Here is a 24,290-nt window from a genome sequence, read left to right as displayed (position 1 = left end):
ACTGCATTACTTACTCGGTGCTGAGATTTTGTCACACCACACCACAAGGACTGATGAGACTCCCGAGATAAGTGGAGCGGTCTACACGCTCAACTACTCCACTCCCTATCATTAGTTCAGGTGCCGACGCAACCCAATCCTGAAGTAATATTTTGCACTTCGAGAGGGAGAATCGCATCCCGAACATACCTGCATTGTTGCTTATAGTGGTCAGAAGACTCTGCATTTTGTCAGCGTCTTCACCAAATAGGACTATGTCATCGGCATATTCTAAGTCAACAAGTGAATCTCCTGGTAGAAGTTCAACCCCCCCCTTTAAATATGGATGAGGAAAGTATTATTTCTAAAAGCATGTCAACGACAAAGATAAATAAGAATGGAGAGAGTGGACAGCCCTGACGAACACTACTTGGGGTAATCAATCCTGTTGACAGTTCGCCATAAGCTCTAACTCGACCAGTTGTGTTCGAGTAGAGAGCCCTTATAAGGTTAATGAACTTCTTTGGTACTCCTTTCAATGACAAACACTGCCATAGAACTTCTCGATCAACGGAGTCAAATTCCGCCATAAGGTCAAGAAATACTACGATTGTGGGACGTCTGAATGTATGTCTGTATTCTAGGACCTGACGTAGCGTGGATATCCGGTTTATACAACCACGTCCAGGTCGTAAACCAGTCTGGTCCTCTCTAGTGTGCTGTTCACTGACTTTGGTTAGGCGTCGAAGTATTATTGAAGCTAATATTTTAGACACTATAACAGTCAAACTGATCCCTCTGTGATTGTCACAAGAGGAATTTTGTCCTTTCTTATAGACTGGCACAATCAGTGATTGGGACCAGTCAGATGAAATTACGTCCAGTTCCCAGATTCTACCTAAGACCTCAGTCAATCTCGCTGCTAGTACTGAACCGCCATCCTCAAAAATTCTGGGGTAAATCTATCAGGGCCTGCTGCTCACACACGCTTCAGATTTCCTATAGCTTTTTCAGCCTCGTAGAGAGTTGGAGGACTTACATTAACTTTCCATTCAGGTCGACTGGGGATCGTGGGAAACCGAAGTTTAACTGAGGGCCAGTCGTGTTGATCCCTAAAGTGTTCTGTCCATCGGTCCAATCTCCTGGATTGAGAACGAATAATATGTCCATCATTTTCCGAGATAGTTTCGTTGACAGTTAGGTTCCTAATACCGGTTTCCTTAACAAGTCTGACCAGTTGTCTGCTGTTACCTATTGCCGCTGCCTTTTCCATCTCTCTTTCTTTCGCTACCCACCACTGTTCACGATCATTGCATAGGCTTCTTATCAGCCTGCGCTCAAGCTGACTCCACTCTTCGTTATGTTCGGAACCAGACGGGATGAGTTTTCGAGCATCAATCAGTGCGGCAGATGCTTCTGAGATCCAGTGTTTCTCCCTAACCTTATGGTTTACCGTACTAGCAGATATCACTGCTGTTTCCACAGCTTTTCGGATGTCATTCCACGCTGCTTCTGGGTGGGCACAACTCACATGACTGCCTAACTGTCTTTCTAGTTGTTCCTGAAATATATTATTAGCTTGAATATCGTTAAATAGGACCATAAGAGGTTTCCTTGCAGTGTCTTTCCTACGTCCAGTAAGACGCAGACAGATACGTGTTCGCACTAGAGCATGATCGGAATCTAAACATGTGCTCCAGAATGAGCGACAGTCTTCTAACGAGCCCCTCCATAGGTGGTTGATAGCGAGGTGATCTAGTTGGGTCCAACGTTGGGAAGAATTCGGGGGTCGCAATGTCAAAAGATGTTTTTCCTTATGCTTAAAGTTGGTATTTGCTGGAAACAGGCGGTTATCTGAGCATAGCTGCAACAGACGGTCGCCATTATCTGTTCTTTTAGCCACGACACCATAAGATTCACCCAGGTGTCTTTCTCGTTCGCTTAGTTTACCTACTTGAGCATTAAAGTCACCTACCACTATTACTACATCAGAGCGCCTAGCTTTTCGGAGAAGGTCAGAAAGTTTTCTGTAAGACTCATCTTTTATATCGTCTGAGCTGCAGTCAGTGTGAGAGTAGGCAGAGACGACGAAGAGGCAACGACGAGTTTCCCTATCTTTCCGAGTCCTTACTGACCCGTTTAGTCGGACAGCGCATAGACGATTGTCTACTGGGATCCAGTCTAAAAGAGCTAGTTCTGCCCTAGAACTTAATGCTATACCTAATCCAGCGAGGCCATGGGAAGAAGCATCAGGGCTTCCAGATACACGATGCATGAATCGAGTTGGCTATTTGTTATGACATGATGAGATCAAATGAATGACGCTACTCGGATCTTGTATGCGCGTTTCGGAAACGCATCATACATCGATGGTGTGAGATTCTAAAGTCCTAGCTAAGGAGGCCTGTTGTCCTACTTGACACAATGTTCGGACATTAAAAGTTCCTACATGTCGTTTAGAGAGTGGTATCAGGAGACCGGGAATAACGTTTCGTGTACTCGAATCGTTTGCCCTAGCTGTGCGAGGTGGTAAAAGGACGTGAGGAGGGTTAGTCGTGGAGATAAGAGAGTTATTAGGTGTAGGAAGGATTTGAATGTGACCAACTTGGTCTCGTGTGCAGCTTGGTTATATTCACACTAATACCAATGATGTTCGCTATATTCTTGTCATGTCTAGATATTAGGCGGTCTACAATAAAGTGCCTCAATGGTGAGTGGGAGCTCAAGGAATAGTTGGTGAAGCTCTTTAGAGTCTGGCAACAAGATTATTAGCCTTTTGAACTTGGTGAAAGTGTCACAGTTACGGATAGGTATTGGTAACCTGTTTCACAATAAGTTGTACCGCACTGTAGTAAACTTACAACGCGTTTGTTTTTGATGTTTTACGGTAAATAATGTATATGTGTTGTTTCTTAGTCTATAGGCTAGGTCGTAGGTCATAGTCAGGCAGGAGGTTAGGAATATCAGATTGTTCCTTGGCCTACGGTGCCATAAAGGTTCTAAAGAGAGGTGCTTACATCTACCTGTGCAATCAAGAGTGGAGTCGCTTCCAAGCAGTTGGCGTTTGAAGCGTGTTTGAATATCTAATCTCATTTTGTCTGTAGTATTCATATTAGAGAAGATGAAAGAGCAGTATTCAAGGGAAGGTCGTACACATATTTTGTAAAGGGTAAGCCAAGCCTCTCTTGGGAAGAAATTTTTCGTTATGAAACCAATTAGCCGTCTTGCTCTAGAAATAATAAAGGAGGCATGTTCTTCAATGTTTAGGCCTCCTGTGTAATTAATTCCTAGATCGTGTACTGATTTAAGTTTCTGAACTTTACTTCTATTCAAGCAAAGTCGTAGCTCATCGGGATGCTTTCCGAAATGTTAATCCCGCACTTGTTGAGGTTAAATGGTAATTTCCATTTTTCGCTCCAGATAGTTAGGTTATTGAGATTATTTTGAATCACGAATACACTTTCACTATGAGCCTCGGGCTTATAGCTGTATACTATTTTGAGATCATCAGCACATACGTATGGTTTCCCAAATTTTATGATGTTACATTTATCGTTTATATACATAAGAAATAAGAGTGGACCTAATACACTTCCCTAGATGACTCCACTAGTTATTGGTCTAGGTGATGAGAGACAGTCATTGTACTTTACCATTTGTTTACGTTCCGTTAAGAATTAAACTAACCATAAATAATAATAATAATAATTTATTCTCAAATAACAGATTGTCACATGAGGCATGCCGGTTTACAGGCAAGATCAAATTGTTAAAGAAGTTACAATTTTCACTGTTGAAAATTATTCAGCTGGGTTGATATTTCATAAGATATGAATGTAAATGGATTTTATAAGGAACATGTCAGTATCACACTTGGCGCACTTTATGGAGGTAGCGTTGCAGCATACAACTGATGGTCGAGAATAGATACATGCGAAGTTGGGGGCTTTTAGAAGTTTCGAACTTATATCCCTCCAGAATATCGGAAGCATTAATAACGGTGTATGACGAAGTCACCCGTGCCACTTCTGTTTTGGGTGGAGTATCTGCAGGAGGCTGAAAAAGGTGTAAGAAAAAAGAAGGACGAAAAGCAGAGCACACAATATTCATGGAGGAATAGTTAAGGTATAACCATTTAGTCTATTTGCCTATTACTGAAGTATTTATTAGGTAAGAGAGTGAGTTGTTGATTACAAAGGACCACAGTTTGACCAGAAGCCTTTTGTGTGGGACCTTGTGAAAAGCTTTCTTAAAGTCTAAAAATAGGACTGAAACAAGGAGTACGTTGTCTCATTTCATAGTTATATCATTCAGGTAGTCTACTAGGCATGTATCACATGATTTGAACCCAAGAAATCCATGCTGGGAGACCGAGATGAGACTATTAGTGATTGGATGTAGAACCACCAACACCTCCCATCACTCTAGAATATCACAGAAGGTATGTTTATGGGTCGGTAATCTTTAACATTTGCTTCAGGTCCTGTTTTAATTTTGGGAATGATATGTGTAGGTTTCCAGGCAGAAGGGTAACACGCTATAGAGAGTGATATCGCTAATAGTTTGAGAAGTAAAACACACATATCATCACCTCCACGTTTAAGCATGCTAGCCGGAATACCATCTGGTCCATCAATGTAGGAGTGTTTCAATGTACTAATTGCATTGGAGATATTCTTTACATTGAAGTCTACACTAGTAATTTCACGGAGAAATGCTGGGATTAGTTCTGAATCATTTAGTGGTTTTTCATAAGTTAACTTGAAAGAAAAGTGTTCACGAAATAGTTCTGCAACAAGTTTACGATCTCAATATACTTGTTTGTCTTTATTAAATATGTTCCCTCTCGATTTAGAACGTTTGTTTATTTTGAAAGAGTATTGTGGGTGCAGATGAGGTATTATTAAGTTCGACAACATGTTCTACCAGTTCGACTGTTTTTTGTGTACTTATCACGTCTGTTTGGACAAGTATTTCTATCATCGTTATTAAAGGGGAAAAGTCATTAAAGTTGTGGTATCGAGTACAATGTTTTTGAAGACGTCTTCGCGTACCAACCGATATATACAGATCTTTAGAGAACTTAGGTCTCCAGTGTTCTAAAGGTGCGATTTTGTTGATGATACTTTTGATGTTGTGATGAAATATATTGGTTAATGTCGGTATTGTTTTCAGTAGTCCGAAGGACTAGTCATAAGAAGCAGCAGACACAGAGATTTTCTTCATATTTTCCCAGCAGCGTGCGAAAAATCGATTCTACATATGGTTCTTTGAAAATTTAGTAGGTACCATAATCCGTTAGATGTTGAATAAGGAACTTCAATTTCTTTATGAAGTCATCTAAGATATTTTTGTTCTGTTTTTAGAGCACCTAACTAGATATTTTTGAAGCGAATGAATGTAAAACTATAAAATTATGGATGTTGAGACTCACAAAACAATGCATCTTATTCCTGCTTCTGATAAATAAACCGTCTATTCACTAACTTGATAAAATTTCAAGGAAAATAAATTTCCCATCACACTCGTCTAAACTAATGAAATCGATCACATAGTATGCATTGTAAAACTGAACTGGGAGTTATTTACTAATGCTCTGGTCGACAATGATGAAAGTGTAATCAGTGTAACAACAATGTGACTTATTGTCTGATTCGGTTGGAACGAAGTGAGTTAATATTGAGCCAGAAAGTGAACTCATATCTGGTGTACTAAATTGCATATAATAAATATTTTTTGAGAAATTAATATTCGTCGGGCACCACAGAAGTAATCCTTTTAGGCCATTTTCAGGTATGCTTATACTGATTCAACTTTCTGACGTTTATTTATACAAACTTAATCGTTTCAACTCGTGGTGGATTTTATTACATTCAAAGAAACCACATATTTTCTTATTAAAGATACATATCACTTTGTAACATGACATACAATTATCGCACCGAATCCCATTTTTAAATAAAGAAGAGACTGTGTTACTCATTGTTTATAGTACGGCCGTACTCGAGTTACCAAAATATAAAACTTAGCGGCCTACGATTGGAAAGATAGAAACACTGAATTCTTAGCAGGCGCCAAAAAAAGCTAAAAAAAATTAGACGTAATATCCGTCATAATTTCGAACTTGAACAGGACTACATGAAGCTACAGTTTACCAAGTGTGGTTTTGATCTCGTTCACGTGGAGTAATAAAGTTAAAACACGATTACTTGCATTTCAGAAAGCAAATGTAGCGAAAACGTTCTGAAGTTTTTGGTAGTCTCTTCATATTCTTCATTTGAATGATGGTTCTATTTGGTGCCATTTACTAACGAACCGTTCTACATTTTTCTATATCAGAGTTGAACAACTGAGCTCAGATGATTCATAGTAGCCAAGGTCTTTGAAAACCGTAACATATTCATTCAAAGATCCTCCCTCAGAATTAATATAAGATTTCATTTAAAACCACTGAATTGTCTGACGGATTTTTGATATCACTTTCAAATACAAAACATAAAAATCAACATTCACTGATAGTTAAGTGAATTTTCTTCGATTCTAAAAGGTTCTTGTTGCATAGAAAAGGACAAACAATCGACGATCGTTGGAAATGAAGTCTAATACGTATGATATCACATTCGGGGACTTATACGAATACATTTTAGGTAGAATTTCTTTATTAACGCTGTTGATTATTGGATTCAGAAGTTACAGTAAATAAAAGCCTTTCAGGACGACAAATTCAAAGAATTAAAGATTCATCATGGAGTGGTGGAACATTGCGATTTTTAGAAAGCCACGCCTGTAGCTGGTCGAAAGATCGGCTTCTAGTTTAAATTCCAAGATTACTTTAATCTTAAGCCTGCGTTATTACGGATTGTTATCCATCGCTTTCTGCACAAAATGTAAGTGTAGTGTATTCACTTGCTGAATTGTCGATTCGCCTTTTTATTATGTTATCTTCTACAGCTTTCACACACTACTCTGAGCGCTTCCACAGTACATAAGTCACTTTTTTGTTAGATATGAACCGCTACAGAGTGATATCGAGACCTAGTGATAAGTTTAAAGGGATATTTTACCTTCATAGTGCTACAAAAATAGGATTAAAGTAAGTCACTTAGCATTTTATTATCATCCCTTAAAGCTGGAGTAGTCGTTAAGTTGCTGAATTCACTTAAGTAACGGATGATTTAATTCCTTGCCTGTCACTTCAAAATAAGGATAGGTAACACCATCCATTAAATTGGCTAGAATCCTTGTTGGATTAAATTTCTCTATGAGATCCACCAGATATGACTCACGAAGCTCGTCGTCTCTCTTGAACTTGGTCTTCACACACGATGATGACGTCGGTCAAATGACTTTCATCCCACTTCTAGGAGAGGTGGTCATGCGGTCATCTTATTCAAGTTCATGACTGAGATGGCCTGTCAAAATGTTGCTCTGGATCGTTTGTGATGTGTTCGGTACAACGTGCATAATGCCGTCTCTCTACAAACCCCCTGATTTGCCTAGAATTGTAGAAGACATAAAATTTCAGCTGTGCAGTGAAGGTGACCTGAAAAGGTTAAGTCACATTCAGGTTCTGAAGTGTCTTCTCTATGCGGAAGGGCAAAGCAATAGACGAGCCTTAGATTACGGCCTTTTAGATCCGAGACTTGGTGCAAATAAAAGAGATGAGCTGTGTGCTACTTGTGGCTTGGACTATCAAAAATGTATTGGTCATTGGGGGTACTTCGATTTACCGACGCCAATTTATCATGTGGGATATACTTGGCATATAGTAAAAATATTACAGACTATCTGCAAAACTTGCTCACGCGTCCTTCTCCCTGAGCAACAACGTGCCAGGTTTTTGATTAGTTGTTCTAACCCAAATTTGGACTACGTACATAAAAAACAACTCAGAAATGCGATACACAAATTATCTAGCAGGATACATGTCTGTCCGTTCTGCTCAGCGTTTAATGGTGTTGTTACGAAAGGTATGAGTCTTCCGTACGTTGTTCATGATATATTTCGACATGCAAAAGCAAAAGTCGATGAATATGTAGATGAGTTCGCAAAAGTAATCACAAAAAATACGGAGTTAGCCCCAGTTGTTCGTAAAGGTTTGGAAATTATACGACCCGGAAAGGCTATGCAATTGTTTTCTAGAATTCCAGAAGAAGATTTGCCATTACTCCTCATGCCTTTTGATTCTCGATGGACGACTCACCCGCGAAACTTGATTGTCCAGAGAGTACCTGTATGCCCAAGTGCTATCGGACCATCAGTTGTTTCCGAAGTCCGTGGTGGAACTAATGAAGATGACCTTATTAAAATGTATCAGTGGATATTAGCTCAGGCAGCGACAATTGAAGAAGATATCGGGGAGGCAGATCAAATCGCGTGTTTAGATAACTTACACGCTGAATTCGCAAGGCTAATTAATTCACAACAATCAGGTTTGCCTCCTGTTCAAGATCATAAGTTTACGCGTGGTTTACTTCAAAGGTTAGCTGGTAAACATGGTCGATTTCGTGGTAGCCTGTTGGGTAAACGAACAAATTTTACTGCCAGAACTGTTATTTCACCAGATCCAAACATGCGAATTGATGAGGTATGCATTCCAGTCCGTTGTGCGAAATTGCTAACATATCCTGAACGTGTGGCTGATGTCAATCTGAATTTTCTTCGATCTCTTGTACTGGATGGGCCAAATAACTATCCTGGAGCTATGTTTGTTAGTTATAAACTACGTGGTGAGAGGGAACGCCAAGCCGAAGCATCTGGTAATTCTGATGTAGTAAGACGTTTCTTGGCACCTGAACGTGCACATGAAGATGTAGCAAAATATTTACAATCAGGTGATATAGTTGAAAGACACTTATTGGATCGTCCTAACATATGAAAGGCAGATATGGAGGCAAAAAACTCTGCAGTGTTGGCTGAAAACTGGATAATTGGCTCAGGGGCATGGACTAATGTCAGGCAGTTATACAATCATATAACTCAACCATATATACCCTGGACATTCCCAACGAAGTAGAAGCATGGCCACCGACGGATAGGCCGGGATATTTGATGTTTACTAAAAAGGAGGAGAAATGTTGGAACTCTGTCACCAGCTTTGGGACAGCAAGTACTATGGAACGCTACAGGTCGATAAGAAATAAGTGTATAATTAAAATCTGGGATGCCCAGAGAGAATATGAAGTGTAGTTGACACCACCTGTAATCAAGCAGCCTAAGAGACTATTCTCGTACATAAATTACTGAACAAGGACGCAGCACTGGATTCCTAACTAAATTATGGAAGGTAGTGGATCTTAAATGAGCCTATGGCAAACTATCTCGGGGCAGTTTTTGTTCAATGGTCTCCCCTAGATGAAGAACTAGACCCAGACACGAGGTCAACAAACCGTCTGCTCACCGTGGACTTTGATCGAGAAGATGTACTATAGACCCTTAGCACTTAAGGCCCGGAAAAACCAACAGGACCGGATGAACTATACCTCAAAATCCTGAGACAAATTGCACAACATATTGCAGCCCCACTGTGAGATTCAACATGTCACTTGGTCAAGATGTGTTACCTACTGAGTGGAAGGATCCAATCGTCACTCCAATACATAAAAAAGGACCAAGACAACTTCTATCAAACTACAGACCTGTCAGCCTCTCCAGTATTGAAGACAAAATACTGGAAAGAATAATGAAGAAGACCATAATGACATTTGTGGAAACCAACAACTTGCTAAACAATGAGCAACATGGTTTGAGGAAAGGTTCATCCTGTACAACAAGCCTCCTTACGGCAAGAGAGAAATGGACAAAGACTATGGATAATGGAAATTCAGTGAAGGTTGTCTACGTAGACTTCAAAAAAGCGTTTGATAAGGCACCGAAAAATAGATTACTCTTGAAGCTGGAAAGTCAAGGATTGGTCGGGCTTCCCCTAAAAAGACTAATGATTTCTTGGTGAGTAGGAATAAATACCAAATGCTCATCCTGGAAACTAGTACTCAGTGGACTACCTCAAGGCTCTGTCATAGGTCCTTTACTCTTTATACTGTGTGTAAATGATCTAATTATAGTTGAGTCCCCAATGTTACTATACGCTGATTATGTAAAAATCTGGCGATAAATGATAGGAGACACAGATGGTGTCGCTGCCAACAAGGAGGAGGAAGGGTGCTGTTCTGTGGACGCCGCTGCGGGTCAGGAGTCGAGGTGCTGGTTGGGGCAGTCTGGTGCGGAGAGGTGGCGTCGAGTGGAGTGTTCTGGCGGGGCGGCGTTGTCTGTAGCTTACGCTGTCGACGGAGAGGAGCAGTGGGACGTGCGGCTGCTGGGCGTACATCGAATGTAGATGGTTCAGCAGGCCGGTGGAGTACGGGTGTTGAACGTCCCAGGTGCCGGGTGGATGCGGGTGTTAGTTCCCTGGCAGGTCGACGGAGCTATGGAGGTCAGCGCGCCGCAGACTCGACATTCTGACGGAGAGTTTGGCACAGACTGCAGTGAAAGAAGATAGTGGCATGGCGAGCAGAACCATCGCATGAAGGAATGCTTTAAAGGAGGGACGAGTGTGGTGTGGTCTACTTATATCCATATTAGTAGTATATGGTGTTGGTCAGACATAGAATGTATTTTTGCAGAAGACCGATGAGGAAAGAACTGAAACAAAGCGCAATCGGTAGGAAAAGGCACGAACAATAGAATTAGAGAAGAAACAGTGAAGATTGAGACTATTGGTTGTTAATTTGCAAATTGACTGTCCATTGTATGGTTTTCAGAATTTACTGAGATAGTCTGTAATGTTTGCCTAAATATATTCGATTGTCCCCAACCAGTGTTCTGTTCACTAAATTTGGTAGTGACTCCAGTAACACCTTCCATATTCGAATCTTCCTCCAATCGGTTAAAATCAGAAGTCAGATGCGAAGAGATTGGAAAGATATATCTGACGCGTTATCAATATATCGAGAAACGTTTGTTCTAATCTTGCTAGTGGACGTAGGAGCTGTGTCCCACGCTGGGTCGTAACGTGATCTGGTACGGATGCATGACCGAAAGCCTTCAGTTGAACAAGTTCACTTAAAACAATGTGGTCAGCATTCAATTTCGAACACTTAATGAGCTATTGATTTTGGATAATTATTTACAGCTACAATGAGTCGAAATTCTTCATTTAATTAGCGACCAAATATGCGGAGTTTTCTGATTAAATATATTTATCCAAATAGTCTATTATTCGATAACTTTTGAGTTGGGCAATGTTCTTATCTCTCAGTTGATAATGGTACATATATGAGCACAACTTTTCATTATCACAAACCTGTCCTTACAACACAAATCTGAATCTGATCTGAAAATCATACTGTAGTTTATCACAGACTCAAAAGTAATAAAATGAAGATTACACCTTTTTACGTCTAAAAACTATATAATACAACTTGAATGTCGGTGTCAAGGTGTTATAAATGTACTATCTCTGTATAATAACGTTTGAGGTCTGAAATGTACCTTGAAAGTTTGAATTAGCTAACTTACAGAACCTCGTTTTAAAATCGACCTTGGCAGTTTTTCAAATATAGTTGTGGCTGGGGAATAGTTGGTTTGTTTCTTTGTGCCTGTATTTGATTATGCTTGACATTCATAGAGTGATATGTATCACCATTCTTATAAGATGTCTTCGTCTTTCATTTGGTCAGAATATTCAAGAACGTATAGTTATACTCTATTACAGGATATTATATTTATATTTATTAGTCCCCTCGCAACCACATCAATCATGTTGTCTTTAAAGAAGTGTCGCGAGGTTCGAACTACAAAATACACGGAAGTCTGCCTGTAGTTAGTAAAGCCATGGTAGTCGTTTCTGCAGGCCATGTTATGGATGTTGCCATTTCATCACCAAATGCGGAAGATGTTTTGTTATACCAATTCAACAAATAACTTTATTCTAAATGTTGTATACTCAGCTGATCGTAGAATTTTCGTAAGTTGCGAATCACAAGTTATTTGGATGTATAATTATGAGGAAAAGTATGTCTAATATCTCAGTGACTAGCGCTAGCCAACTAGTTTATGTTAGCTCTGACATATACATAGATGTATAGCATAAATGCGCTGCAAATGGTTTGCCATTTTTGTATTTCGTTACTCACCTTTGTGCCAGTCCGTGGCATGATAATTTAAACCATTGCATTACTATACAGACTGATTTATTTTCACTCAGCATGGTGGTGTATGTGGTAATTTCTATTTTCGGATTAGTGTACTTGTCGTGAAGAGAAGGCTTATTGATAAATCGTTCTTATGGTTTTGTTGTTTACATATTGAAATCCTCTTTATACCTAAAATTTTTATCATCTAATTATCTACAAGTCTAATATTGTTATTGTGACTGGTGCTATTTTATTTTCTTTCTATACTTCGCAATCTGTTACATAGAGTGACAACAATAAACCGTCTGATATGCTGCATTTCAAGGTGAATCTCTGAGAAATGACAATTCTAGACGAATGTCACAGTAAGTTTATTACCCAGTTTCGTGACATATTCCAAATAAACTTGTTTGAAGTCGTAATGAGATTATGTCTTATCACCGGCTATTACTCATAGACGACCTTAAGCAACCGATATGCAACGGGGACGAGCAGACTATTACTCTGTGTTTGACGGTTGGTCCAACGCTAACGAGCCCCGAACGAAGAGGAGGAACGCAAGACTAATGATCAACAGTCCAAGATCGTCCTTATATAGTGTCGGTTGCTATGTTAAGCCCTCACAGCTTATTCTCGCTCCCGGGTAGGCCAATCTATTCATTCTTCCTGAGTCACATTTTGGCCTTGCTAACAATTCGCTTACCAACCTTGATTGTTTTTGTGTGAGCGTGTGTGCACATCTCATCCTACTCATCATATGTCTGTAGCTTATTTTTACCCGACTATATCGATTAACGCTTGATTAAATTGAGTTGGTTCATATGCTTTCTCCACCGTGCGTTATTTTGCTTTGCTTCTCTCACCGATCAACGACTGCACGAAATATACATATTCAAAAATCCATCCTAGTATTTGACTTATTTAACTCTGTTCTTCACGGTCGGTGGTCAGTGGTTATATACGAGTATAAGCGATATGTATATTTCAGTAAAATGAGCATGCAATCCAACGGGAGTCAGATTAAGGACCACTAAAATGGATCACGTTGGGCTATCCATCCCCTTTCTTTCTGTCTAACTACCCTCTCCATGTGCTGATTTAAGGCGTCCATCTTTGAGTTAGTCAATTTAGCTACGGGTATTCAGTTGTTTGTGATAGAATTGATGACTCCCGAAGCACTTTGCTCGCTCATCTCGTACTGAGACAATAAGTATTTCTCATACTATCTTTATACTACTAAACCATCAGCAGCTCTTAATCCTCTACCTTCTTCCTTTAATATCTGCTTTCCTCGTCTAATTTCTAACCTTTTGTTTTACCTAGGCCATCTCAATAGAAATTCTAAGGTACAACCTTTCATTTGTGGTTCCCACACTTTCTTCTTCCTAGATCATTGTCTTCATTATGCAGCCTTTCAAAACTATTTGCTATAGATCCATTATGTTTGTCGCCAAGTTATTTTGAACATAAAAAGAAGCATGAAGCTTTGGAAATATATGCAGCTGCGTTAATTATCAGTATTTCTCTGAAATTTAAAAATTTCCTTTAGTTTCATTCGCCTACTTTTGTGGTCATTTATATGACTTTTTATTCTATTAGATATGACTAGTTTTTTATGACTTACTGTCGTATCTTGTTCTTCACGTTGGTGCTTTTTAATTGAAATGTTATTTTAATGTATTAACAATTCAGACAACTGGCATCAAAATAAAAGGGTATGTCGAAAATGAAAAGAAATATGTGGAAGGTAGGCCATATGATAGTGAAGTTGATCCTTTAAAATAAAACTCCTGGTGCTATCGGTCAATAGTTCAAAGGCTGGAGTGCTTGGACTGAAACGTCAAATTCCTGACTCCCATCAATAATGTATATCTCCAAGTATTATTCGAATACACGCCTTATCCTTAAAATCTTTTAGTAAATGTTTGACTGCATTTAAATTGTGAAGAAAATTGCCTCTCGAATGATATCCATTCCATTTATTAACCTTTGGATCAAAGTTCCTGAATTAACATACAAATAACTTTCTCTCTTCCAATGACTCTTTATTTATGTCTCATTTCTTCTAATCAACCCTGCATCTTGACGGGCGATTTTATTTTTATCTTTTACGTTATAGAGAAGTTAGCTGATTTACAAAAACAAGTAACTCAAACAAGCAGAAATGTTATAAGTCGTACACAAAAGTGGCGACGTTTGTCAACCGTACCATCTACAGATTGTGATGTTGTAGTAATATTTAAAACAGAACTTTCTGAAGAGATTGTTGACTGGTTGATAAAAATTATTAAAAATCGTGTACCTCAACTGGTTATACATAAACAGTTTCATCGCACATCAAGACAGTATGCACTTTATTTAACTGCTTCGTATATAGGGTAAGCTGGATATGTTTTTAAGTACCTCGCATAATTAATATATAGGTGTAAAATTTATGTCCCTTATTACCTTTATATGACTCTGTTGCCTTGGTAACACCGTATTTTTCCATTGAATTCGATCTAATTATACATGTAATCACTCGCAAAACTTACTATTAGGCTTAATGTTTGGTTTTAAATCAAATACTAACTTTCACCAGGATAGGTGACGAATTCCATGATTAAAGTTTACTGGAATTCACCCAGTTCATTTCATGTGATATGTTCGCTTCAATCTATCGGACATAACGCACTACAGTTATACTTTATTTTATTTTTGTGGGGACATATATGAATTCAAGTACAGACTTACAGTTATTATATAAATATATTTAAAGGATTTTTTCGTGAGTCAATGTTAATTAGCTTATAGCTTCAAGTAAATGCAGTCATTTCAATCCAATTTTTCAAAAAATATTAATGAAGTTTCCGCCTGAATTTAAAACGTAAAAAAAATAATTCTCATCGCTGATGCCGTTTTAATAAATAATTTTAAATATACATAAGATAAGTCGGTCTGTGTAATTTGATTTATAAGACTTACCAATGAATATAAATCGGCAATTGATCATTAATGCTTTCAAAATATTTCCTTGTGTTTGTAGAATTAAAAATTAAATTATCTTTTTCTTAGGTGATTAATATAAACTGATTGGGGAGATGGCGTGTCAGCATGAGCTAAGTTAATTGAAATATATCACTGTTTAGACTTGATGTGTTGTATTTCATTGTAGTCAGTACAAAACAGAAAGGCTGGTCCATGAAATGGCGTTATTTATTGAGTTTAGCTTGGCGATTTAATCCTTCTCATCATATTTTCTAAAATGGTGGGAATCGATTTTTTTAATCCGAAGAAACGTATATTTAAATTTGATACTAGTAGCAGTAAATGGATAGTTTTTTGTTCTTTTTCCAACATCGATCACTCATTCACTCTAGTTACACTTTTCCCATATTCCGTTACCTTTTGCTTAGTTGTTTTGTGTTCCTTTTACTGAGTTCTTTTCCTTATACTGTTCTGATTCTTTGGGGAACTTTAAACAAGACACTATCATTCTGGAGTTCAACGTTTTTACTAATTTTCAGTCAGTGATAGATATGCTGAACAAAATATGTGGGTTAATAGAGCACCAGAAAGATTGATAGTTTTGTTTGGTTAGTGGCTATTTGGACTCTGTAGCTAAGTGGATAACGCGATGGTGTTTGAAGCGAACGGTACTGGGTTCGAGTCTTAGAGTGAATATCAACTCTGAGATGTAACTACATTCAACTGACGAGTCCCAAATAAGACGAAACGTGCGTCTTGGACTCCACTGCTAGTCACCATCTACCTTTGCTTGTAATGCTTGTGACTCAAGGCAATATCGAGGCAATCTTCACGGGATGCACATATGTCAGTAAGAAACTGACCAATTGCAATCCTAAAAATCAATGGGAAGATTCAAATAATCAGTACGAAAATGAATTAAAATAAGGGATTGTTTAGTAAACTAACGTAACTAATAGGAACCATTTTATAGATTACAACCAAATTACTGACTGTCGAACACTTTTTCATTTACATAAATATTATAAAACCACTGTAATATGTTTTCGATTATTTTATAGGTTATTCAAAAATGAGAAACAACTTTGCTAAAAGACCAACAAAACTGATCTCTTGATTGTTTATGTAAAAAAATGCGGTGCTTTACATATTTCAAACTCATTCATACCAAATCTTTGATATTTTGTTGAATTTTAAACAGTATTTTTACATTTCTGTCTATGAAAAAAGGCAGAATAACACTTTACTGTCTCTAAATACTTATAACAAATAGAACTGATCGCGAGCCTGAAGATTCATTGACTAAATTGTAAATCATTTTTGTGGTTACACTTGTAGTACTTACTGCCTTGAAGAATCATAAAGTGTGAAACAAAACCTGGATACCGGTTAGTACTTAGTAGTCATATGTCGAAAATACCAGATCACAGATACATATAAGGCTTTAAGTATGCACAAATTCTTCGCGCTAAAATGTTAGGAAGCGAATCTATTCATTTACTATACATACATATTTTGTAATCAAGTACATTGGGGCATTAATCTACAAGTGTAGTTGACTCTTTCAAACAGGAAAGGTGATTTTTCTAATCTTGATTTGTTTTTCTGTTTTACTTCAGTAATTAGTCAACCAATATGTGAATGAATTTAATTCTGGAACAGTTTTAATCTTAGTAAATAATAAATTAATAAACATGATTATTGAAATTGTTAGATCTCGTCATGATTACACTAGTTTTCTAGATAAGATTTCTATAGAAGATATAATTATCTTTGTTTTTTGGTAGGTAAAAAGACTTGCTGATAATTAGTGATGCAACTGAATAACTGAGTAAATGTTTGTTCACTAGGCTTTAAACTAAACTTTATGTAAGACATGCTAATCTTACCTAATTAAACGATATGAAGTTCAGTTCGGACTCATAATAAGACTGTTGTGTAGTTCATCAGTGAGCATGCACATTACTTATTAAACCGGTTTTTAACTGTTATTTATATTGTTTTTATCTGGTATAAGATCGGTATAGTTGCTTTCCTCACAATGAAATTCATATAAATAGTATGGATTGATAGTAATATATGAATGAGAAGTCAATATTGTTGTTCAAAGTGCATCAATAGATTTTGGCTATCAAGACCAAAGTGAATTCACTGTCTTTAAAGTGAGCAAAAATAAGTAAAAAAACATCTCATGAGAATTGGTATGCTAATTAATAACATAATTGTATCCAAATGATCTATATTCTGAAAAAGTTATTGATACACAAATTAAAGTCTAAAATTCTTGTTTCTCCTTTGGCTCATCTGTTATTCTGTCATCTTTGCTTATTGTCATAATCTCAAGAACTCCTTATACGAATGAATTTTTCTAAAGATAATGTTTATGTCCATTCCAACTAAACAGTTATGTAAAAATGGTCCGACTTATCATTAGAAATGAAAATGGTTTAGGGTAGAACAGAATCTGTTCGGCAGTTTAGTTGATCAAATATGTAAAATCTTTTTTTTAATGGTTATCCAGTATATATAGTAGTTTGTTAAAAAATATAGTAGTAATATGTCATAAAGTATTCAAAAACTTCAGGTATCAAAGGAGGCTGTATAATGGTCTTGATGATTAATAGAAAATAGAAAAAATTACAAATAAGTGTGAGAAATTATTGTTTACTTGATTAAAATGAAAAATATGGAGAGGAAGACATTGAACTAATAAAAGGTTCAAGTTCGTAATAGCAACCAGTATGAAGAAATAAATGAGTAGAGGTATCAAGTGCATGGTAGATTGAGAAATGGAAGACGCTACTTTTGTACACAGAATTCAGACCTGAACCACTAAAACCTCTGTAATGCACACATTTTTTATTCTTTATCCTTCCGACCCCATTCTTTTGATTGTACGTATTATTTTAAGAGATAATTTTAGTGTGACATAGTAATCAGTGTTGATGAAGTGTTCAAAAATCGAGTCATTGACTAACCTACATTCTTTTACCGACAGCGAAATAAAGTGATGATTAAAGATGTATTTAGAGAGCACTTTACTCGTGCATTGGATGTAATCTCCTTCACAAACCTGTAGTTAGACATTTATGTGGTTCAAACCAGGAGTTCATCTTCTACATATTCATTGATCATAAGCCAATGAAAAAGGCGATATGAAGCTCAGCAGGATTGACCGATTTTTTTAAAGAGATATTTAGGAGTCTGTTTCTCGGGATCTCTGACATGATATCCGATTAGAAACTAGTGTTCATGAAAAGAATCTTATTCTGACGATGGGATCTTTTAAGTTGTTGTCTTTAACTTCAATTTCCTGTCAATAAAACCTAGGGATAGCTATTTTTAATGGAGATTTGCTGGGGTTTATCCACATTACTTATCAATTTGTTTTATTTTATTTAGAGATTCACTCATTTATCTGAGAAAGTTTTGTTTTAAAGTAAAAATATAATGAAAAGTCAGTTAACAAATGAATCCTGTTGTATCGGCTCTACTGCATGAAAATTCAGGAAGCTCACTTTCACATGCAGTAGGCGTAGAATATGTCATGAAAGTTCTAAAATCAGACTTTCTTTCTAAGAGAATGCAGCGCTACCAAAAGCATCCGTCTGAGCTACAAGTCTTCTCTACCTTTTTATTTATATCCGTGTTGCTATACATCTGATTATTGATACGAATTAGACATTTTTAAATCATCGGCTTTATATAGTTCAGTTTTACGCTTTTGCTCATAAAAAAAGTAAGAATTAGTGCCTCAATTGATTTGTATAGCTAGGAGCATGTGTACTTAGGTAAAGATTCTTCTAATTGTCCATATTGTATTGGTAAATTCTTCGACTTATAGTTCATTAATTGACCGTAAAGTGTATTCACTTGATATGAGTTCTTCATATTGAATGTATAAGCACAATAAACACGTACTTAATCGCTACATTATTGAGTTGTAGAATAAATATTGAATTTATTGTTCACAACTTATAAGCACATGATATACACCTCTGTCACCTGATCGACACAACATTTTAATAAACTCATTCTTTCTAACAATTTTGGGTAATTAATTTTACTATTATTATTGTTATTTACTTTCAAACTAATAATTATCTTGTAAATTATTCTAAGATTAACTATTATTTTAATGAAAATGTAGTGTTCTAAGTTTTGTTAATTCACTTGTTCATGTGTAAAATGTAAGAATATTTTCAGACTATTAGAATTGTGCATAGTATGGGTATGTCACCTGGAATAAATAGCGAATACTCTGTTAGAGGTACTCATTTTCAAGGTTATGGCCTTATGTTTCGTTTATTTAGAAAATTTAATATAAAAGAATCAACAGTTTTTAATACGAAAGATTGAGCTTTCGTAAATGTCCCTCTTATACCAAAAAACGTCATTTAAAAACATGTAATACTCAAACTAGAAAAAGAGGTAACAAAATCTTTCAGCGTGAAAACTTCGGTGCAGCGAAATTTGATAAACCTCAATAAGTTTAAACCTCCATTAAAGTTGATGTGATTATTTTCAAGATCATAGTGTGTAAGATCAAATAATGTATTGTAAAACAATTAGTGATTAACTACAGACACTTCAGAAACGTGTTAGTAGGTGTATTAAAGTTGAGACTCATGCTTGTGTCCAATTATTTGTCTGTACGTGGAAGTTTCCACCTCTTCCAGAGTTTCTCCATTAAGTGTGATTGGGTTGGTGTTCTCTGTATTGTATTTGAGGATGTTGCTTTTTCCCTTGTGCATGTTAAGGCCTACTACTGTAGAGGCTGCTGCTACAATGGTTGTCTTGACCTGCATTGGTTGGTGCATATGGGATAGGAGAGCTAGGTCATTTGCGAAATCTACATTGTCTAGCTGCATTGGACCTCCACATACTGTGGTTGAATTCAAACTGTGATGAGTGAAACACCTTATTAGTTTAGTCGTAATTTAGTTGCACTTATTAATAAGAGTCTCATCACCGAATTAACTACACTATCTTTCTTTCTGATGATTCTATGCACTGACATATTGTTGTAGTAAACTTCATACTACTTTATTTATAAAAAGCTAATAGTAGCGTATTCTTATGGTATTTATATTTTGAAAATAAAGTCTACTTACAGGTGCTGAAGAATTAAGAATTAAAAAGTCCCTGTTACCTGAACATGGTGGTGGCTTGCGTGAATTTTCAGTTGACGAATTCAGTTTATTTGACAATGTGATGGATGAGAAACTTTTTCTGTCAACCAGTGAACGTAGTAATATTGTTCATCATTTTCTGATGAGTTTACGAGCTTGTCGTGAAGATTCGGATATGTGTTCTATTAAATTTGATAATGATCAATGTATGAGTAAGTTCCGTGATTTAATTTAAATCAGAAATAGTTTATTTAATTTGAATTTATTGGTTTTCTTCAAAGTATATTTTGTTATCATAAATTATTTCTTTTGATGTCAATCTAAATATCTTATTCAATATTATATTCAGAGATGGATAGTGGTCAGGATTGGAATCCAGGACGCACGTTTCGTCTTAGTCAGGGCTCGTCGGATGAATTCACTCTAAGCCTCGAACCCAGTACTGTTCACTTCAAACACCACCACGTTATCCACTTAGCTACTGATTCCTGATAGCCACTAGCTTGTGCAATAGGGTGAAGTGTAAATTCATTTTGTATTGATTGTTTAAATCTTCTAATTAATGTTTAGCACTTGTGACTTAAATCAGTATCGAGGCAATATTCACAGGATGCACATATACCAATAACAGACTAATCAATGGCAGTCCTAAATATTAATGAGAAGATTCAAACAAAAAATACAAAATAAAAACTATTCAATATTGTTTCATAAAATATCTAAATATGATAAAATTTTCATAGAATATTATGAAAATTCACTTATCTATTTTGTATTTGGTTTTAAAACAAAAAGAATCCTTAAAATTTCGATTACTTTTTATTTTTACAAAAAACAAAACAACAACAACAACACAAACAAAGAATGCTCTTTTCATTGAATATGCCAAATTAATAACGAATCATAGAAATATTCAAGTTTGAAGCAAATAGATCTCTTTTAAACTTATATGAATTTAAAATGATTGGAAAAATAAAATAGATTTTATATGGTTGAAATCGTAAGTCAATTGAAGCTAGACCACCATGGAAAACCTGGAAGCACTGGACAGCCGTTTCGTCCCATTGTAGGACTCCTCAGCAGTGCGCATCCACGATCCCGCCTCGCGAGATTCGAACCTAGGACCTATAAGTCTCACAAGCGAGCGCTTAACCACTAGAACACTGAGCCGGCATTCGATGGTTTTTATGTCTAACTCCAACCAATTCACGAAGTTGAGCAATCGTTCACCAATTGTCTTCAGTGAGTTGATATCTCACAACAGACGTGGTTTGAACTCCACTGGTCACTGCTTCTCACTAGAACTCCTGGATTTACCTCTCAAAGTCAGTCACCAGTGAGCATATGACTCACTAGTGAGCATTGACTCACGCTTTCAACTATGAAAATACTAAATCTCCACAAAACCCCTTCTGATAATAACTATTTTATATGTTTTTAGACATACTGAATATCCGCATGTTAATGATTTCATCTAGCTTTTCAAAACTTTATATGTAGAAATATAAATTTTAAAGGTACAACTAAATGATTCTAACATAATTGCCTAAATCATTGAAATTCAACATTGCTTAAGCTTCAAAAATTATATGGCTTTTATTAAACTATGCTCAAAGCAATTATTAAGTAAAATAACTAAATAATAAACATTCTTTTTCGTTTACCTAAGAGATGTAATTGCTCAGGATTGAGTCTACTTGTACATGAATTTATAAAAAGACAATTTTATGAGTTTTTTTTGTACATATGTCTTCTAATTTATTTTCTCACTTAAGTCACTGTGACATAAAAGAACTAATACTGAGTGATGGTAAAATAAGACTAGGGATAAAAATACAAACCAACAAATGCAGGTACTGTTAGTTTTAACAAAATTCTTATTGAAATCTTGAGCCGATCTAAGTTAAACGACTAGTGAAAACCTGGGATCACTAAACAGACGTTTCGTTTAATGATGGTCGAACTTAGATTAGTTTATGATTTCAATGAAATTAGAAAATCTCCACAACCCCATACAGAAAATTATCACATCCTCACCAGTGGCAAGCTTTGAGAGGAAATTTCTGGAGTTCTAGTGAGGAGCCGTGACCGGCGGAGCTAATCCATGTCAGCTATGACGCAGTTACCCATCGAAGACAATGGAAAATGGTCGTGTTATGTCGTGGATTGATCGCGGTTAAACACTAACACCGCTGAATCCCGGCTCAGTGATTTAGAGGCTGAGTATTCACATGCGAAACCGAAGATCCTTGGTTCAGTTCCCACGTGCGGGGTCGTAGATGTGCACTGCTGAGGAGTCCCATACTATCACGACATGGCCGTACAGTGCTTTCAGATTTTTAAAGATGGTCTAACTTAGATTGGTTCACGACTTTAATAAAATTCAACAATCTCCATAACCTCATACAGAAAATTCTTATGATAATTACTGATAAATATCCTTTCGACATTAACGGTTTTATACCAAGTATGCAAAACTTGTCAGTATTTTAGTGTTTTTACAATTCTTTTATTTACATGTTTCTCCATGCAGATGAATCCACTAATCTCCTTGTTTTAGGGGTGAGGTTCAATAATAAATAAATCAACAAACAAACTCCTGATGAAAAGAGTTTTTGGATAATCTGATTCCATTTTTAAATAGATGTCCCTTTTATGTGCTTTCTTCAGTGAGTTACTGTCTTACTCTCTGTATGATTAACTCCTCTTTCATGGCTACACAGTAGGACTTCGATTATGAGTTAATTATCACCATAAGGTTATGGAGATTATTTCTTGTTATTGAAATCACGAATCGATCTAAGTTAGACGGCCATTGAAAAGCCGCAAGCATTGGACAGGTATTTCGTCCTTGCATGAGACTTCTCGGCAGTGCGCATCTACAACTCCCCACCGAGTATGGAACACAGGACCTTTGGTCTCGAAGGGAGCACCTAACCACTTGACGACTGAGCCCGCATCCAATGAAGTAGAAGTCTAATTTCAATCAATCCGCTATATTGCGTAACCATCTACCACTGTCTTCGGTGGGTGATTTCCTCACACATGACAGCGTGGAATCTCAATGCTTACGCCTTCTCACTAGGGCTTGGAAAATTTCCTCTCGAAACTATTGACTAATGAGTTTATAGGTATCATTACCAAGTTTTGATTTGATAATTTTGAATAAATTGAGCATTGGGTAGATTGTTATAAATAAATAATATATTTGTAATATCCCAATGAGTAGAAAAATTAGATTTTCTGACGTTTCGTGACTCAGTGTAAGCCACTTCTTCAGAGAATAAATAACCAAATTAACATTAATCCAAGTTTAAATAGTACAACGGACAACACGAATATTGGGATAAGGAAGGTACCCTTCGAAAACACTAGAAGATGAGCACTCAGTATCGCTTAGTGGTCCCATGCTAGGACTGAGCAAGTGTCCAATGCTTCCAGCTTTTAAACATTTGTTTAACTCAAGTCGATTCGTGTTTTCAATAATACGTTTGTATGTGTATTAGGGTTGATAGCACTTCCTGGTGTGTCAAACTGAAGCGGTTGTAAAGCTATTTGAGACTCCAATTCAATGATTGAAATTCAAATGATTTAACTACAAAGTCATTTTAGATTTAAATATTGTTTTACATAGTTAACCTGTGAGAATAGTATTTATACTGTTATGTTTGAAGCGATTACGAGTTCCCTAATCTGGGAACGAGACAAAGACTCTATGACCAAAGACCAATAAGCTAGCTATTCTGACTCGTCCCAGCCCCGCTAACTAGAGTGAGAAGTCCAAGTCCAAAGTGGGGAAATATATTCCGCAAGCAGCCAGAAGCACAAGCAATCACAACAGGCACAAATCAAACGTATATATACAGCATAAAATTGTCCTTGGAAAGCGTTACAAAATAGCATACTAAAAGATACAACGAACCAATAGCGTTTAAGATCCTTCCAAGTGGGAAATATGACATCAAGGTGAAAATGTGCGCTTTTGGCGCAAAAACAAGAAACCCAAAATTTTAAAATAAAATTAGAAAAATGAGGTATTTACCAAGTGAGTTCTGAGGATCTAAAATCCCCAATATAT

The 24,290-nt window shown here is 36.6% G+C and overlaps 2 protein-coding genes across 2 annotated transcripts; both read left to right on the top strand.

The window, feature by feature from the left end:
- Nucleotides 1-7,444: 7,444 nt before the first annotated feature.
- Smp_212320 (putative dna-directed RNA polymerase III largest subunit) lies at nucleotides 7,445-8,857 on the top strand (the record flags this gene model as incomplete). Its single annotated transcript, XM_018797953.1, has 1 exon — nucleotides 7,445-8,857. The coding sequence occupies one exon, from the start codon at nucleotides 7,445-7,447 to the stop codon at nucleotides 8,855-8,857; it is 1,413 nt and encodes a 470-aa protein (XP_018652943.1).
- Nucleotides 8,858-11,525: 2,668 nt separating this feature from the next.
- Nucleotides 11,526-20,447, top strand: Smp_212330 (putative dna-directed RNA polymerase III largest subunit; the record flags this gene model as incomplete). The annotated part of the gene is made up of 4 exons (XM_018797952.1): nucleotides 11,526-11,560; nucleotides 12,399-12,478; nucleotides 14,233-14,491; nucleotides 20,186-20,447. The coding sequence occupies exons 2-4, from the start codon at nucleotides 12,454-12,456 to the stop codon at nucleotides 20,445-20,447; spliced, it is 546 nt and encodes a 181-aa protein (XP_018652942.1). The 5' UTR covers nucleotides 11,526-11,560; nucleotides 12,399-12,453.
- Between the last annotated feature and the right edge of the window lie 3,843 nt (nucleotides 20,448-24,290).

This window comes from Schistosoma mansoni, chromosome 6 (assembly GCF_000237925.1).
Source record: "Schistosoma mansoni strain Puerto Rico chromosome 6, complete genome".
Taxonomy (NCBI): domain Eukaryota; kingdom Metazoa; phylum Platyhelminthes; class Trematoda; order Strigeidida; family Schistosomatidae; genus Schistosoma; species Schistosoma mansoni.
The sequence above is the reverse complement of the archived record's forward strand: the minus strand, read 5'-3'. Positions and strand labels throughout refer to the sequence as shown.